General features: G+C 53.9%; 1 protein-coding gene across 2 annotated transcripts; it reads left to right on the top strand.

Annotated features, from left to right (window-relative positions):
- The first annotated feature begins 455 nt into the window (after window positions 1–455).
- VARS1 (valyl-tRNA synthetase 1) lies at window positions 456–15682 on the top strand. 2 transcript variants are annotated; one of them, XM_045497724.1, is made up of 30 exons: window positions 456–845; window positions 1114–1536; window positions 2609–2743; window positions 2839–2977; window positions 3216–3340; window positions 3429–3513; window positions 3741–3841; window positions 3978–4105; window positions 8663–8827; window positions 9056–9137; window positions 9637–9756; window positions 9839–9947; window positions 10040–10134; window positions 10412–10502; window positions 10741–10865; window positions 10951–11054; window positions 11140–11298; window positions 11429–11519; window positions 11647–11752; window positions 11843–11913; window positions 12000–12125; window positions 12485–12589; window positions 12672–12740; window positions 12827–12905; window positions 13027–13154; window positions 13523–13678; window positions 13859–14065; window positions 14138–14249; window positions 14362–14687; window positions 15535–15682. In XM_045497724.1, exons 2-30 carry the CDS (start codon window positions 1150–1152, stop codon window positions 15601–15603), a joined length of 3795 nt encoding a protein of 1264 aa, XP_045353680.1. In that variant the 5' UTR covers window positions 456–845; window positions 1114–1149; the 3' UTR covers window positions 15604–15682. The 2 variants fall into 2 exon arrangements, with proteins under 2 accessions (XP_045353680.1, XP_045353679.1); XM_045497723.1 differs by having other exon boundaries at window positions 466–845; window positions 3426–3513.
- Window positions 15683–15765: the final 83 nt, after the last annotated feature.

The following is a 15765-nucleotide window of genomic DNA, read 5'->3' as shown; positions in this document are numbered from 1 at the left end:
ATGTTTCTTGAACTTGCCCCTGCCTACCGTGGTCTTCTGCTTATACCCACAACGAGTACTTGCTGCCCTTCCATCTCTGTCCTTCTGTTAACCTGACAGTTAATGAGACCCCAACATGCGTTTGATGCTGCTCTATCATGCCGCCTCAACCCAGCCAAATCACTACACGCTTCCTGAATATCTATAGAGGTTTAACATAAGTGACAATTTTTATTGTGGAGAGTTGTAACTGGGAATTAACTGAATTCTTAACTGGCTGATTCAGCAAATAGGAGTTTTCTATACAGAGGAGTTCTCAGCGCTAGAGGACCCTACGGGCCCTCCAGCTTGACTCCCTCTTCTTTGCGGAGGGAATGAGGCCCCGAGAAGAGGCGGGGCGCCCTCGGCCGCGGCCGGCAGGTTCCCGGACTGCCCGCTGGGCGCCGCCCTCCTCTGGCCCGCCCGAGGACCCGTGCAAGGTGCCCGCGATGGCGCCTGACCGAAGAGCGGTTGCGGGGGCGTCCTCCGCTCCTGCGTCCGCGTCCCGCGCGGTCCCTCGTGAGCGCGGTCGGCGGCGGGTGGCGCGGCCCCGGGCCAGTGTCGGGCAGGGCCGCACCCGCACACGCAGGCGGAGCACGGCCGCCCGCGCCAGGACCCGCGGGCCCGGAAACGCTTGTTGTCACAAAGGGGGGGAACACGTGGGCACACACGGCCCGGCGGCGGTCGCAGGGAGCTAGGATCGCCCGGAGAACCGCCCACCGTCCCTGCCCGCCGGACTTCTCGGCCCCGGCCTCCAGGCCGGTCCACCTTCGGCCGGCGCCCGGCCGTGAGGTGGCTGTCCGGCTGGGCCTGACCACCTCTCTCCAGTACGTACCGGCGGCCCGAGCCCGCGTCCTGCCGCTAGCCGAGGGTCTACCCCGCGCCTCCCGCAGTCCCCGAGCACGCGCGATCCTGGGGAGTTTCCCCTGGCACTGCCACTCCGAGAGCCGGGCCCTTGGCTTTTAAGGCCCTATCAGACCTCCAGTCCTGGGGGTCTCGGGCACCTGCGGTACAGGAGTCCCCACGGGGGTACCCTCTCTCCTCCAGTAGGACGCCCCTGGGTTCCTCAGTCTTCCCGTCTTTCCTTCTCCTTAGGTTTTTGCCCACCTCATTCGGACCCCCTGCGTAACCATGTCCATCCTGTATGTCTCCCCTCATCCTGATGCCTTCCCCAGCCTCCGTGCCCTTATCGCTGCGCGTTATGGGGAGGCTGGGGAGGGACCGGGCTGGGGAGGAGCCCACCCCCGCGTCTGTCTTCAGCCACCCCCGACCAGCAGGACTCCCTTTCCCCCACCCCGCCTGCCCGCCCTGGAGCAAGGGCCCGGCGGGCTCTGGGTGTGGGGGGCCACCGCTGTGGCCCAGCTGCTGTGGCCAGCAGGCCTGGGGGGCCCTGGCGGTAGCCGGGCCGCCGTCCTGGTCCAACAGTGGGTCAGTTACGCCGACACGGAGCTGATACCAGCTGCCTGTGGAGCATCGCTGCCGGCCTTGGGACTCCGAAGCTCTGCCCAGGACCCCCAGGTGATTGGGGAGAAGGGAAGAGGGAGAGGGGGAAATTTAGAAGAAAGAAGGTGGAATGGGTAGTGAAGATAGCATGTCAGATGTGGAGAAACACTGATCAAATCCCAGATTGCCACCTGGTATGATAACCTTGGGCCAGTTTCTTAAACTTGGTCTTCCCGTTGATGAAAAGAGAAGTTTTCATGTTGAGGAACTCGAGAAGATTAAAAGAAGTGTGCAGAGCAGTCTGGTGCCAGGTGTTTTAAAGTCTGGGCACAGAAGTTTGAGGAGTCTGAGGCTGATGAAGGCCGTGGTTACTGTGAAGTGTAGAAAATAAAGACTGGGTGAAGGAGAGATGAGAGGCAAGTGGGGTGTGAGAGGTGGCCCCTGCTGGAAGGAGATGAGGGAGAGGGAAATGAGGAAGGGCTGGAAGGGAGAGGAGAGAGAACTGTACCAGACTGTAGCCAGGAATTGTTCAAAGCAACCACCTCCTTGCAGAGTTTTGAGCACATGGTGGATACTTCGTATTTCTTGAATGAATGAATGAATGAATGAATGAATGAATGAATGAAATGAATATATGACTTAGACCCTGACTTGCTTCCTTATATCCTGCTTATTCTGTCTAAAATAGAGTTTCCCTCTCTGGAATTCCTTGTCCCCACTTCAGCCTGATTTATTTTTCTTTAGAGCACTTAGGAAGAAAAATAGGGTAATGTGTTATATATTTGCATATTTATTGTCTGTCTCCCCCACTAGAGTGTTAACTCCACCAGGCAGGGTCTGTTTTCATCTCCTCATTCTTAGAGAAGTGTCTGGCCTGTAGTAGGTACTTAATACTTCTTGAAGCAATTACTGTGCTGTCTCATGTAATCTTAACATTAACTTCTTGTCTTTGATATATTGCATCTGACACATAGTAAGTGTTCAGCAGGAATTCATTGAACAAATGGGAATATTTTTATGACCATTTGACCTCAGAGGTGGTTATTTGTGGAGTAGAAGGGGGTCACCTGGATTGGGTGGGGGTAAGGGGTGGAATTGAGGTGAGCCAAGCCTTATCGTATTCATAACCTCTTCCCTTTCCTGCTAGGCTGCCCTGGGGGCCCTGGGGAGGGCTCTGAGCCCCTTGGAAGAGTGGCTTCGGCTGCACACCTACCTGGCTGGGGAGGCTCCCACTCTGGCTGACCTGGCGGCTGTCACAGCCTTGCTGCTGCCTTTCCGTTACGTAAGTCACCGGGGCCTAGAGAAGAATGACGGAAGCTCCCCTCAGACCTCATTATAGGGTGACTAAGGCTATTTCATTTCTTGTCACCATCCCAGGTCCTGGACCCCTCTGCGCGCCGGATCTGGGGTAATGTGACACGCTGGTTTATCACCTGTGTCCAGCAGCCAGAATTCCGTGCAGTGCTGGGGGAGGTGGTTCTGTACTCAGGGGCCAGACTGCTCTCCCAACAGCCAGGTGAGGCAGGGTAGGGAGTAAAATGGGAGGGGTTCCTCTGGGCTTTCCGTGTAGTTCACTTTCTTTTTTTTTTTCTTATGAATTCTGGAATCACTGGGGAAGGGGCCTGAGGAAGGGTGAGATGGGAGACCAGCATGGAGGAGCACTGGGCAGCTGGAATAGGCCATCTGAAACATAGTAGTAAGGTTCACAGAGGGTCCCCAATGGGCCAAGTTGGCATTTCTGTGCCTCTGCCTAGGCTCTGAGGTCCCTGCACCTCCAAAGACTGCTACGCAACTCAAGAAAGAGGCAAAGAAACGGGAGAAGCTAGAGAAATTCCAGCAGAAGCAGAAGAGCCAACAGCAGCAGCCACCCCCAGGGGAGGTGAGAAGCTAAGGGTAGGACTGGAAGAAAGCTGGTAGCACACATGGGTGGATGATATCTGTGCCTGTATCTCTTCCCTCCCAAGCAGAAGAAACCAAAACCAGAGAAGAGGGGGAAACGGGATCCTGGGGTCATTACCTACGACCTCCCAACCCCATCTGGGGAAAAGAAAGGTACTAGAAGGGGGTAGGGACCCCAGCGCTTCACCTCCACCCTCTTCAGCTGCTGCTGCTGCGCGGTGTTACCCCTTCCTACTCTGCCGTTGCTCCCACTGCTTGGCTTGTGAGGATTTGCACAGCCCCCGGATCTCCCAATGCCTGTCCTGTGATGTGAGCACCAGAGGCCCATCGGTCCAGCTGCTCCCAGCCTCAGGCACTGACCCTCCCCTTCTCTCCCCCAGATGTCAGTGGCACCATGCCTGACTCCTACAGCCCTCAGTACGTGGAAGCTGCCTGGTACCCTTGGTGGGAGCAGCAGGGCTTCTTCAAGCCCGAGTATGGAGTGAGTGGCCTCCACTGCCCAGGCCTAGAGGAGATGTGGGAGGGGGACAGCAGGGCCAGAGGACAGGTTGCCTGGGAGGGGGCCGGGAGAGGTGACATGAGGCCTTAGCATGTGCCTGTCCTTCCTCCCCCATCAGCGTGCCAGCGTGTCAGCACCAAATCCCCGGGGAATCTTCATGATGTGCATCCCACCCCCCAATGTGACAGGCTCCCTGCACCTGGGCCACGCACTCACCAACGCCATCCAGGACTCCCTGACCCGATGGTGAGTTCCTGTCCTCTCCTTCAACGGGTTCCCTCTGCCTTCTCTGGCTTCTCACTCCTGTCCTCCCTTCTGTTCCCTGACAGGCCATCTGTCCTCCCTTCTTCCATATTGGCCCTCAGCTGTGCCCCCTGGTGGTGCTACACTTCTCTCGTAATCATTCCCATCGTCCTCAGCATGCTCCCCCAGTCAAGCAACCAACACCCCTCATTTGCAGATGCTGTTCTCTCCCTGCTCTTGCTATGGAAAATAACATTATTTTGAGTTAAACAAGAAATCTGTGAATATGTTTTTGTAAGAAATTTAAAGCTTCAAGTCTCTTTGCGTCTCTCTAGACCTACTCCCTCCTGAAACATAGCCATTATTACCACTTTGATGTGTATCATTCCAGATCTTTCCTATCTACTTACAAATATGCATGCCCATAGAACTGTATAATTTTCCTTTTGAGTGGGTTTTTCTTTTTCTCTTCTTTAACATAAAGGGCTCACCCCAAACATATTACTCTACGACTTTTTTTTTTTTTTTTTTTTTTACACTTAGCAGTTTACTTTGGAGATCTTTCCTTGTTCTTATACATAGACTGATCTCATTCTCTTTCATTGCTCCATAGCATTCTATAATGTGGCTGTGCTGTAATAATCACTTTTTTTTTTTTTTTATTTTATTTTAGAGTAAATGCACAAGACGGGGAGAGGAGCAGAGGGGGAGAGAGAGAGAATCTTAAGCAGGCTCTTAAGAGTCAGTCATTCAACTGACTAAGCCACTTAGGTGCCCTGGAATCACTTTTTTATTAATGGCTGTTTCTGATTTTTCTTTCTTGAAAACCTTGCTGGAATACACATTCCTGTATATGCTTTCTCAAGTGCAAGTGGAAGGATTCTCTGGTATACTATCAGGAAGTGAAACTTCTGGGTCTGAGGGACATGCTTATATTAAGTTGCCCCCAAAGCAGCTTCAGTGATTTATACTTATGTGAACTGCATGTGAGGGTATTCATTTCCCTGTTCCCTTTCCGACCCTGGACATATCCGTGTTTGTTTGTGATTACTGAGTCTGTGCCTGTTCATGTTTGGCCGGTCAGGTTTCCTTTTATATGAATCGTCTGTACCCATCTTTTGTCCATTTTTCTATTGATTCTTTTTTTTTTTTTTCCTTTAATTGGTTTGTTGGAAGATTCTTTAATATTCAGATATTGATTTTTTTTTGGTTTGTTGTGTATGTTTTCTCCTGTTCTAGTACTTGTTCCTTCCTAATTTTTACTATTTTAATATTTTAATTAGTTAACAATTTATATAATTTAATATTCCAGATGGCAAGTTTCTTTGAAAATGTACTTAATTCAATTTATTTATTTACTTTTATTTTAGAGAGAGTGCTAGCAGGGAAGAGGGGCAGAAGGAGACAGAGAGAGAGAGAGAGAGAGAGAGAGAGAGAGAGAATTTTAAGCAGGCTCCACACTTAGCAAAGAGCCCAAAGCAGAGCTCGATTCCACAATCCTGCAATCATGACCTGAGTTGAAATCAAGAGTCAGATGCTCAACCGACTAAGCCACTCAGGTGCCCCTAGAAAAGTATTTTAAAACAACTTTTTATCTTTAGAAGCCAGGGTTTATTTAATTTTAATTTAAGTTCTGAGAAATTTTTCTGGAGTCTTATTTACTAACTTAATTTGGTTGGAAGTACTTATCAGGCATCACTATGTGCCAGCTGTGCTCTGGGCACTAGGGATACAACATAAGATTTAGAATTTTGTGAGGAATTGAAAGCTGAAAATACAGAGTTGTGTTAAATACATGTAACATACAACAGTCAACTTAGTAACACTAGAAAAGAATGAACACTTCTTAGAAAACTTTTTAAGGTGGGGCCCCTGGGTGGATCCAGCTCTGAGTCAGGCTCTACACTGACAGGGCAGAGCCTGCTTGGGATTCTCTCTCTGCTCCCCCGCTCACATTCTCTCTCTCTCTCAAGATAAATAAATAAACTTAAAAAAAAGAAGCAAATGACATTAAAAAAAAGAACTTTTAAGGTAGCAGCCTTTTTTCTAATGAACATGGCCTAAATAAAATGTTAGAAACTCCCATTTACTTAAATGAAATAGATTTCTATCAACATTTTAGAATCAAAAATAACACGGGTGCCTGGGTGGCTCGATTGGTTAAGTGTCCGACTTCGGCTCAGGTCATGACCTTGTGGTTCATGGGTTTGAGCCCCGCATTGGGCTCTGTGCTGAATGCTTGCTTGCCTGGAGCCTGCTTCAGATTCTGTGTCTCCTCTCTCTGCCCCACCTCCACTCATGCTCTGTCTCATTCTGTCTCTCAAAAATAAATAAATGTAAATTAAAAAAAAAAACACGTGAAACACAACATTAAATATTTCCATCAACAAAACATTATTAATAAAAGTGGGTTGTATATCTATATTTTTTCTTTTTCTCCCCAGCAGAGAATAGGGTACTTTCATGCAAATACCTATGACATTTTACTGATTTTTTTTTTTTTTTGGTCAACTTTATACAAACCCTGAGAAATGCTTTTAGTAAAATATTCTTTGTGTTTTCTTTTTTTTAATGTTTATTTTATTTTTGACAGAGAGAGACAGAGCATGAACAGGGGAGGGGCAGAGAGAGAGGGAGACAGAGAATCCAAAGCAGGCTCCAGGCTCTGAGCTGTCAGCACAGAGCCCAGCGTGGGGCTCGAACTCACAGACAGACCGCGAGATCATAACCTGAGCCGAGGTCGGACGCTCAACCTACTGAGCCACGTAGGCGCCCCTATTCTTTGTATTTTCATTTGTTATGTTTTACTTCTTTGGTAATACCTAACAAACACCAGATTTCATAAAACATGTTTGTATCCAGTACATGTTTTTATTTTTGAGACAGAGACAGAGCATGAGCAGGAGAGGGGCAGAGAGAACGGGAGACACATAATTTGAAGCAGGCTCCAGGCTCTGAGCTGTCAGCACAGAGCCCGATGCGGGGCTCAAACTCACAGACCCCAAGATCATGACCTGAGCTGAAGTCAGATGCTTAGCCGACTGAGCCAACCAGGTGCCCCCGTATCCAGTACATGTTTAACCAACACTTTGAGGATTGAAGAGCTCAGGAGAGTGGAGTTGCTTTAGTCCCTATTCCCCAGGACCCAAGGAGATCTAACTGTAGTGGGGATGATCAGATTATAAAGTAATGAATATAATATAGTTTGATGAGTCTTTGAAAGTGATGTGTAGGTAGTGTTTCTTTGTTATTTTTTTAATATCTTTATTTTATTTTATTTCATTATTATTATTATTTTTAAGAAGGCTCCAGGCCCAACACAGGGCTTGAACCTGAGATCAAGAGTCAAAAGCTGAATGGGCTGAGCCACCCAGTTGCCTCTGTTTATATAATAATTTCCTCTCCCCGCTTTAATGTGCTTAGTTCGAAAAGGTCACAGAAAAGGTCATTGGAATTTAATGGCTTTATGTGCCACATCAGCAGAGAGCTTAAGCATAAGCTGCACGAACTTGAACCAGAGCGTGGCAGATGTAGCCCTGCAATGCTACTCTATTTTCTCTAATTCACCTCCTGATTAGTTCCCTAATGTGTTACTAGCTTCTAGTCACTTCCCCCTAAATGGCCTATCACTTGCTTTTTAACTTTACTTAGGGGTCTTATTCTGAGGTTTTTACATTTTGGTCTAGTTGATTTGTCAGGGCTCTTTAGCTTTATCTTTGCGTCTTGTTAACAAAGGCCTCTCTTACCTCAGAGTCACAGTCTCATCTGTGTCTTGGTCTTTTTTTTAGTTTGAAAAGTGTGTTATTTTTTTCTAATGCTTTTCTGATAGTGTTGAGTTCATCAGTCTGATTAGAATTTATCTTTGTGAGTGTTGCGAAGTAGGGAACTAATTAGCTAGCTGTCCTAAACAGACTTATTCAGTAGCTCATCCTTTCCCTACTGATAAGAAATGCAACTTTTGACAAATACTGAATGTGCTTGCATCTGTTTCTAGACACGGTTTGGTTCCCTTTATCTGTAACTTTGTTTCTATGTAGTAACTTACTGTTTATTTTTATTTATTTATTTATTTTTTTAGTAACTTACTGTTTAATAATCATAACTTTCTCATACGTTTTGTTTTCTAGTTGGGCAAGAGCGTCTTTGTTTCTTTGTTCTTTTGCCAGATTGCTCTGGCTGTCCTTGCACATTGCTCCCTGACTAGAACATTTAAAAAAAAAAATTTTTTTTTAACATTTATTTATTTTTGAGAGACCGAGACAGAGCATGAGTCGGGGAGGGGCAGAGAGGGAAACACAGAATCCGAAGCAGGCTCCAGGCTCTGAGTTGTCAGCATAGAGCCAAACATGGCGCTTGAACCCATGAACCATGAGATCATGAACTGAGCTGAAGTCGGACACCTAACTGACTGAGCCATCCAGGCACCCCTCCCTGACTATAACTTTAGAATTGGGCCCCTTTCTTTCCTGAGTCCATTGACTCCTTGCCCAGGAGCCCCTTCTTCCTTTGATGCCAGGACCACCAGCCCACTCCCCTTGGGTCCTCGTGTTCTTCCCATAGGCACCGCATGCGAGGGGAGACCACCCTGTGGAACCCTGGCTGTGACCACGCTGGCATTGCCACTCAGGTGGTCGTGGAGAAGAAACTCTGGCGCGAACGGGGGCTGAGCCGGCACCAGCTGGGCCGAGAGGCCTTCCTACGGGAGGTCTGGAAATGGAAAGAGGAGTGAGTACGCAGCCCCCCCCCCCCCCACTCCTGTCCCCCTGTCCAGATAAGATCTCTGTAGCCTCTGGCCGTGGCTGCAGAGCCAGACCCTCATGGAGGCTGAGGGTCAGTGGGCTCTGGGGCCCAGGTCATTTTCAGAGGGACGGGTGAAAATACCCCATCAGCTGCTCAGTGTCTCTCTCCAGCCCAGGCCTGAGTGCTGATCCCGGCCTGTTTGTCCACTTCCAGGAAGGGTGACCGGATTTACCACCAGCTGAAGAAGCTTGGCAGCTCCTTGGACTGGAATCGAGCCTGTTTCACCATGGACCCTGTGAGTAGGAGGGGTCTTGGGGCTGAGGCAGGACAGGGAAGCTCCCAGAGCACCCACAGAAGAGAGCACCCTTCCCCTAGGAGGGGAGCCCACTGCTCATAGGAAATCACTAAGGGCTCAGCTGCAAATACCACTTCTTGTCCCTTATCATGGCCCTTTGTCACCCGGTCTGGGAGCTCACATTCTTTCAGGTGGCACACATTGGGGCCTCACTCTCCTATGGAGCCTGAACTCCCAGGATTGTCTTCACCAGCACCTGTCCCTAGCTGAGTGGCTTCCCTGCCATCTTCAGAGTCTTCAGGCTTGTTGCCTGCCTTTGTGTTCCCATAGTTCTCTCTCCTCCTCAAGAAAAATACTTCTGCCCTCTAGCCCTCAAAGGGGTCTGTGTGCTGACGGTGGGACTCTGGACAGCCCAAGTCTCGCCAGATCCCGCTGCTTTGGCAAGTCTGCCTGGGTCCCTAGGCACCTGGGCCCATGCGTGACTCCCCCTGCTCCCTAGAAACTCTCAGCAGCTGTGACAGAGGCCTTCGTCCGGCTCCATGAGGAAGGAGTCATCTATCGCAGCACCCGTCTCGTCAACTGGTCCTGCACCCTCAACTCTGCGATCTCTGACATCGAGGTGTGTCCCCACCCCCACCCAGGCTCTCTCCATCTCCGCCCCCCCACTCCAGCTCCCTGGCTATTTAACACCCATCTCACAGGTGGATAAGAAGGAGCTGACAGGTCGCACTCTGCTCTCCGTGCCTGGCTACAAGGAGAAGGTGGAGTTTGGGGTCCTTGTCTCCTTTGCCTACAAGGTCCAAGGCTCAGGTAGGAGCCAGGGGCATCAGGGTCCCAGGCTGGGTGAGGTAGGAGGTGAGAAGGGGCCAGAGCTGAGACCACAAGTCCTCGTGTCACCCTAGACAGTGACGAGGAGGTGGTAGTGGCGACAACTCGGATTGAAACGATGCTGGGAGACGTGGCCGTAGCTGTGCACCCCAAAGACCCGAGATACCAGGTGTGGCAGGGGTGCTGCCCACAGCTGGGGAGGAGTGCTGGTCGGAAGGGGCTCCTACACTGTGAATGAGGTTGGGATGGGCGCTCAGCCTCTTGGCTGAGAGAAAATTGCATCAGAAACTCATTTTCAGCTCCTTTTTGGCCCTGGGTTTTGGGACAATCAGGGACCTGGGTAAGAGGAATTGGGTCCAGCCCATTTTGAATTTTTTTTCATCTTTGAAATGATTTATTGTTTGCTTTTGCCTTCTTGAATTTTTGATGTCTCCCTCTGCCCCCAGCACCTGAAGGGGAGGAGCGTGATTCACCCATTCTCGTCTCAGAGCCTCCCCATCGTCTTTGACGATTTTGTGGACATGGAGTTTGGCACAGGTGAGCCGGGGGCTGTCCTCTGGAGAGAGAAGGAGGCACCCTTTGGTCATTCATCTTCCCCTGGAAGAAAAAGAAGAAGCTTTTCCTAAACCAGCAGGATTTGGGCTGGGTTTCAGGGGGCTGTACTCGAGAGGTGGGAGACAAGGGTGGTCTGGGGGCCACATCTTTCAGCAAAAGAGGGTGTGTATAGAGACTCCACTGAGTTCTCGTGACCCCGGCACCCCCACGTACACCCCAGGTGCAGTGAAGATCACCCCCGCACATGACCAGAATGACTATGAAGTTGGGCAGCGGCACGGGCTGGAGGCCATCAGCATCATGGACTCCCGAGGGGCCCTCATCAACGTGCCCCCGCCTTTCCTGGTGAGACTACCTGGGGTGTGGTGGCCAGGTCGAGAGATGGTGGGGTATGTAGGCATGGCCGTGATGAGGCCTGTCTCATACCCAGGGCCTACCGAGGTTTGAGGCCAGGAAGGCAGTGCTGGCGGCACTGAAGGAGCGGGGACTGTTCCGAGGCATTGAGGACAACCCCATGGTGGTGCCGCTTTGCAAGTGAGGACGGGGGCCTGGGAAGAGGGCAGGGGAGGGGCTCCTCAGGGTGCTCACCTCTTGATCTCCCACCCGTGTGTTCTCACAGCCGGTCCAAGGACGTGGTGGAGCCTCTCCTGAGGCCACAGTGGTACGTGCGCTGTGGGGAGATGGCCCAGGCCGCTAGTGCTGCTGTGACACGGGGTGACCTCCGCATCCTACCTGAGGCCCATCAACGGACATGGCACGCCTGGATGGACAACATCCGGTGCGTCAGGGCCCTTGATGTGGGAGGGTGATTGGGTGAGAGGCTAAGCAGGGCACAAGCCGGGGCACCTCCCTCCCCTGCCTGATTCACGTCCCTTCCCCCTAATCCCCCTGCCCCCCACCATTTGCAGGGACTGGTGTATCTCCCGGCAGCTGTGGTGGGGCCATCGCATCCCAGCCTACTTCATCACAGTTAGTGACCCAGCTGTGCCCCCAGGGGAGGTGAGAACTGGGCCAGAGCTGGACACTGGCACATCTCAGGGAGTTGTGGGTCTGTGGGGTCCTTGCTGGGGGGAGGGGTCAGGGCAAGGCAGAGGGACCCCCTTGGCACTCACCCTACCTCTGGCAGGACCCTGATGGGCGGTACTGGGTGAGCGGGCGCAGCGAGGCCGAGGCCCGGGAGAAGGCAGCCAAGGAATTTGGAGTGTCCCCTGACAAGATCAGTCTCCAGCAAGGCAAGTCAGGGCCTTGGGGGTGAAGGGCAGAGCCGGGGTTCTGATCCTCATCTCTGTCCCCTCTGATCTCTGACCTTTGGCCTCCCTCAGATGAGGATGTGTTGGACACCTGGTTCTCCTCTGGCCTCTTCCCCTTCTCCATCCTGGGCTGGCCCAACCACGTATGTTCCTGGGGGACCAGCCCAGGGTGGGATGGCGGTCTTGGAGGTGGGTGCTGGCTCCCCATCATGCCCTGCTCTGCCCCCAGTCAGAAGATCTGAATGTGTTCTACCCGGGGACGCTGCTGGAGACGGGCCATGACATCCTGTTCTTCTGGGTGGCCAGGATGGTCATGCTTGGCCTGAAGCTCACTGGCAAGCTGCCTTTCAGAGAGGTGATAAGACTGCCGACACCCTTCCCACAGTCCCTACCATCACCAACCCTCCTGTGCCACAGCTCAGGCTCAACACACATGGGGACACAGCACAGCCCACGGACAGCTGTGGGTGGGCCTAGCCAGAGAGGGCTTGTGGGGACTGAAAGCCAGCCCGGGTTCCACTCAGTGATTCTGTGCCATGGCTTCCTAGATGAGGGAGCGCCTCTAATTCCCATGAAGGTGCCAGATGCACTGGCAGGGGTACCGTGGGGGCCTGAGGTTCAGAACGGGGCAGACCGGATGCAGGGCCCCGGCAGGCATTGCGGTGTGGGTGAGGAGACACATTGTCATGGGCCTTCCCTGCCCTTGCTTGTCAGGTCTACCTCCACGCCATCGTGCGAGATGCCCATGGCCGAAAGATGAGCAAGTCTCTAGGCAACGTCATCGACCCCCTGGACGTCATCCACGGAGTCTCCCTGCAGGTGGGGCTGCGCCCTGGGCCGGGCTGGGAAGGGCTGTGGGGCTGTGGCCACGGCCCCCTGACCGCTCCCACCTCACCCTCAGGGCCTCCACGACCAGTTACTGAACAGCAACCTGGATCCCAGTGAGGTGGAGAAGGCTAAAGAAGGGCAGGTACCGAGGACGGGCTCTGGGGCTACAGTGTGGGCTGAGGTAGGTGAGGCTGCCTCAGGACGCCCCCGACTGACTCCTCCCCACAGAAGGCAGACTTCCCGGCGGGGATTCCCGAGTGCGGCACCGATGCCCTCCGGTTTGGACTGTGTGCCTACACGTCCCAGGGTATGGCCCCCAAAACCTCTCCACTGAGTCCTTCCTCCTTCCCTGAGCCCACCCTTCTCCTTCGCCATGGGCACGAGTTGGGAGGGAGAATAGTGAGGAGTCACACTTCACACCCGCCCAGGTCGCGACATCAACCTGGATGTGAACCGGATATTGGGATACCGCCACTTCTGCAACAAGCTCTGGAACGCCACAAAGTTTGCCCTGCGTGGCCTTGGGAAGGGTTTTGTGCCGTCACCCACCTCTGAGGTAAGGGCCTGGTAGGCGGCAGGGTGGGCAGCACCCACACAGGCAGCTCATCTGCCGCTCAGGCATCGAGCATGGTCCGTGCTGTGTCACGATTGTAGCCACTGAGTCAGGAGGCCCAGCACCTGCCCCGGAGGAGCCTTCCTGCAACAGGTGGGACAGATAGATACAGGGAAAGCCTGAGCATCGGGGTCCTCCAAGAAGGGGGTGGGGGTCCTTTTTCCTCCAGATGCTGGGCACATGGTGGTTGCTTCAGACGTATCAGGCTGCTGGAATGCCGATCTGCCCATGGTTCCTGCCGCCCATGGGCTTCTGCCTCCTTCCCCCTGGGCTTATGGTACTTCCTCACTGATGTGCCCCTTCTTCCCAAGCCTGGAGGCCATGAGAGCCTGGTGGACCGCTGGATCCGCAGCCGGCTGACTGAGGCCGTGAGACTCAGCAACCAAGGTTTCCAGGCCTATGATTTCCCAGCTGTCACCACTGCCCAGTACAGCTTCTGGCTCTATGAGCTCTGTGATGTCTACCTGGTGAGGAGGAGCTGAGAGACGGGTGGGGGGCGGCAGAGCCCTGGACCTCACGTTGCCAGTGGTTGGCCACGAGACCTGAGCCAACCTGTCCCCTTCCTGGTCCTCACAGGCACAGTGAGGGCTGCAGGCTGGGCCTTTTCCGTCCCTGAGCCTCGTGCTCTGTGCTTCCTGGTCCCCTAGGAGTGCCTGAAGCCCGTGCTGAATGGGGTGGACCAGGTGGTGGCCGAGTGTGCTCGCCAGACCCTCTATACCTGCCTGGACGTTGGCCTGCGGCTGCTGTCACCCTTCATGCCCTTCGTGACCGAGGAGCTGTTCCAGAGGCTGCCCCGGCGGACGCTACAAGCTCCGCCTAGCCTCTGTATTACCCCCTATCCGGAGCCCTCGGAGGTATGGGGTGTAGCCTAGAGGGGGGCTCTGGCCTGCCCCCCTGCCTCCCTCACCCCCTCTCCCATCCCACAGTGCTCCTGGAAGGACCCTGAGGCAGAAGCTGCCATGGAACTGGCCCTAAGCATCACACGAGCTGTGCGCTCCCTGCGTGCCGACTACAACCTCACCCGGATCCGGCCTGACTGTGAGCCACCTCGTCCCACTGGCCCCTCAGTCCACTCTGGGACTCTTGTCCGACGTGGTTGCCTCCTCTTGCGTCTCCTGGGGCCACATCTCACCTTCCTCCCTCCCCGCAGGTTTCCTAGAAGTGACTGATGAGGCCACGGGCGCTCTGGCATCGGCTGTGTCAGGCTACGTGCAGGCGCTGGCCAGCGCGGGCGTGGTGGCTGTCCTGGCCCTGGGGGCTCCCGCGCCACAGGGCTGTGCTGTGGCCCTGGCCTCTGACCGCTGCTCCGTCCACCTGCAGCTGCAGGGACTGGTAGACCCGGCCCGGGAGCTGGGCAAGCTGCAGGCCAAGCGTGGTGAGGCACAGCGGCAGGCACAGCGTCTGCGGGAGCGCCGCGCTGCCTCGAACTACCCTACGAAGGTGCCCCTTGACGTCCAGGAGGCAGACAAAGTCAAGGTGTGTGGTGTGGGTGGGCATTCTTTCTCCACTGCCCACACCATCTGCTCCCTCCATCATCAGGCCCAGCCCTGGGCAGCCATGGGGGAGCAGGCCGCCCGGGCCCCTTGCATAGGCGGGGCCCACGTAATCCCTCCTCTTACATGAGAAACGGTCAGCAGCAGGGGCACAGCCCAAGGTCACACAAGCAAGGTGAAGACAGACCTAGAACCAGGTATCCTGCCTCCCAGCCAGAGCCCTCGTGCCCCACCCAGTGCCCAGAACATCCTGAGTGCCTGGTGCTGGTCTCAGGACCACTTACAGCCAGGAAGCCTGGCGGGCTCACCTGGGATCTCTCCAGGGAGGAGCAGTGGGGTGAACCACATGGACGCAGAGAGGAATGAGCGGAGGCTGCATTACGGAGCCTTGGTCGCTGAGCAGGGCTCAGTCCAATCTCCCGGAAACCTGCTCAGGGCAGGGGGTGTCCCCATTGCCATTTTACAAATGAAGGCCCAGTGCCTGCCTGGGAGGCTGCGTCCCTAACCCCTGTGTGCTGCCGTCCAGCTGGGGGTCGGGCTGCCGGCTAGAGCACATGGGCTCCTTCGTTTTGGGGGACTGACCACTCTGGCAAAAGGCAAGACCTGAGAGGCCAGTGATGATGGAGGGGAAGGTGGGTGCTGATGGGGAGGTTGGTGAGAATTCGGAGGGAACAGGCCAGCCAAGCTCACACAGTCCCCAAACTACTCCCTGCTGCGGTCCCCACCCATCTTTCCAACTGGGACCCCTCTGCCATCGCGAGAATTTGGAGGTCTCTCTTGGGCCTGAATCCTCACCACCCACCACCCCCTCTCCCTTGTTCCACCCCCAGCTCCAGCAGACAGAAGCAGAGCTCAGGAAGGTGGACGAGGCCATCGTGCTATTTCAGAAGATGCTGTGATGCACCCAACTCTGACCTTCATAACCCCCAGCAGTCCGCCATGGGGGTGGCAGCAATAAAATATTTTGCCACAAAATCATCTCTTGTCTGTGTGTGGTGGGGCCGGGGAGGGGCACTGAGGGCCCGTGCCTGGGAAGGTAGTGGAAGGGCGGCAGGCTGAGC

Source organism: Leopardus geoffroyi, chromosome B2 (assembly GCF_018350155.1).
Source record: "Leopardus geoffroyi isolate Oge1 chromosome B2, O.geoffroyi_Oge1_pat1.0, whole genome shotgun sequence".
Lineage (NCBI taxonomy): Eukaryota > Metazoa > Chordata > Mammalia > Carnivora > Felidae > Leopardus > Leopardus geoffroyi.
Note: the sequence above shows the minus strand (reverse complement) of the source record. Positions and strands in the feature narration are given on the sequence as shown.

Excerpts from the sequence above, each read along its gene's own strand:
- VARS1 (XM_045497723.1), top strand. The coding sequence starts at position 1,150 with ATGTCCATCCTGTATGTCTCCCCTCATCCTGATGCCTTCCCCAGCCTC. Across the intron at positions 11,520-11,646 it reads CAGCTGTGCCCCCAGGGGAG|GACCCTGATGGGCGGTACTG; the intron begins GTGAGAACTGGG and ends TACCTCTGGCAG. Across the intron at positions 12,741-12,826 it reads AGAAGGCTAAAGAAGGGCAG|AAGGCAGACTTCCCGGCGGG; the intron begins GTACCGAGGACG and ends TCCTCCCCACAG.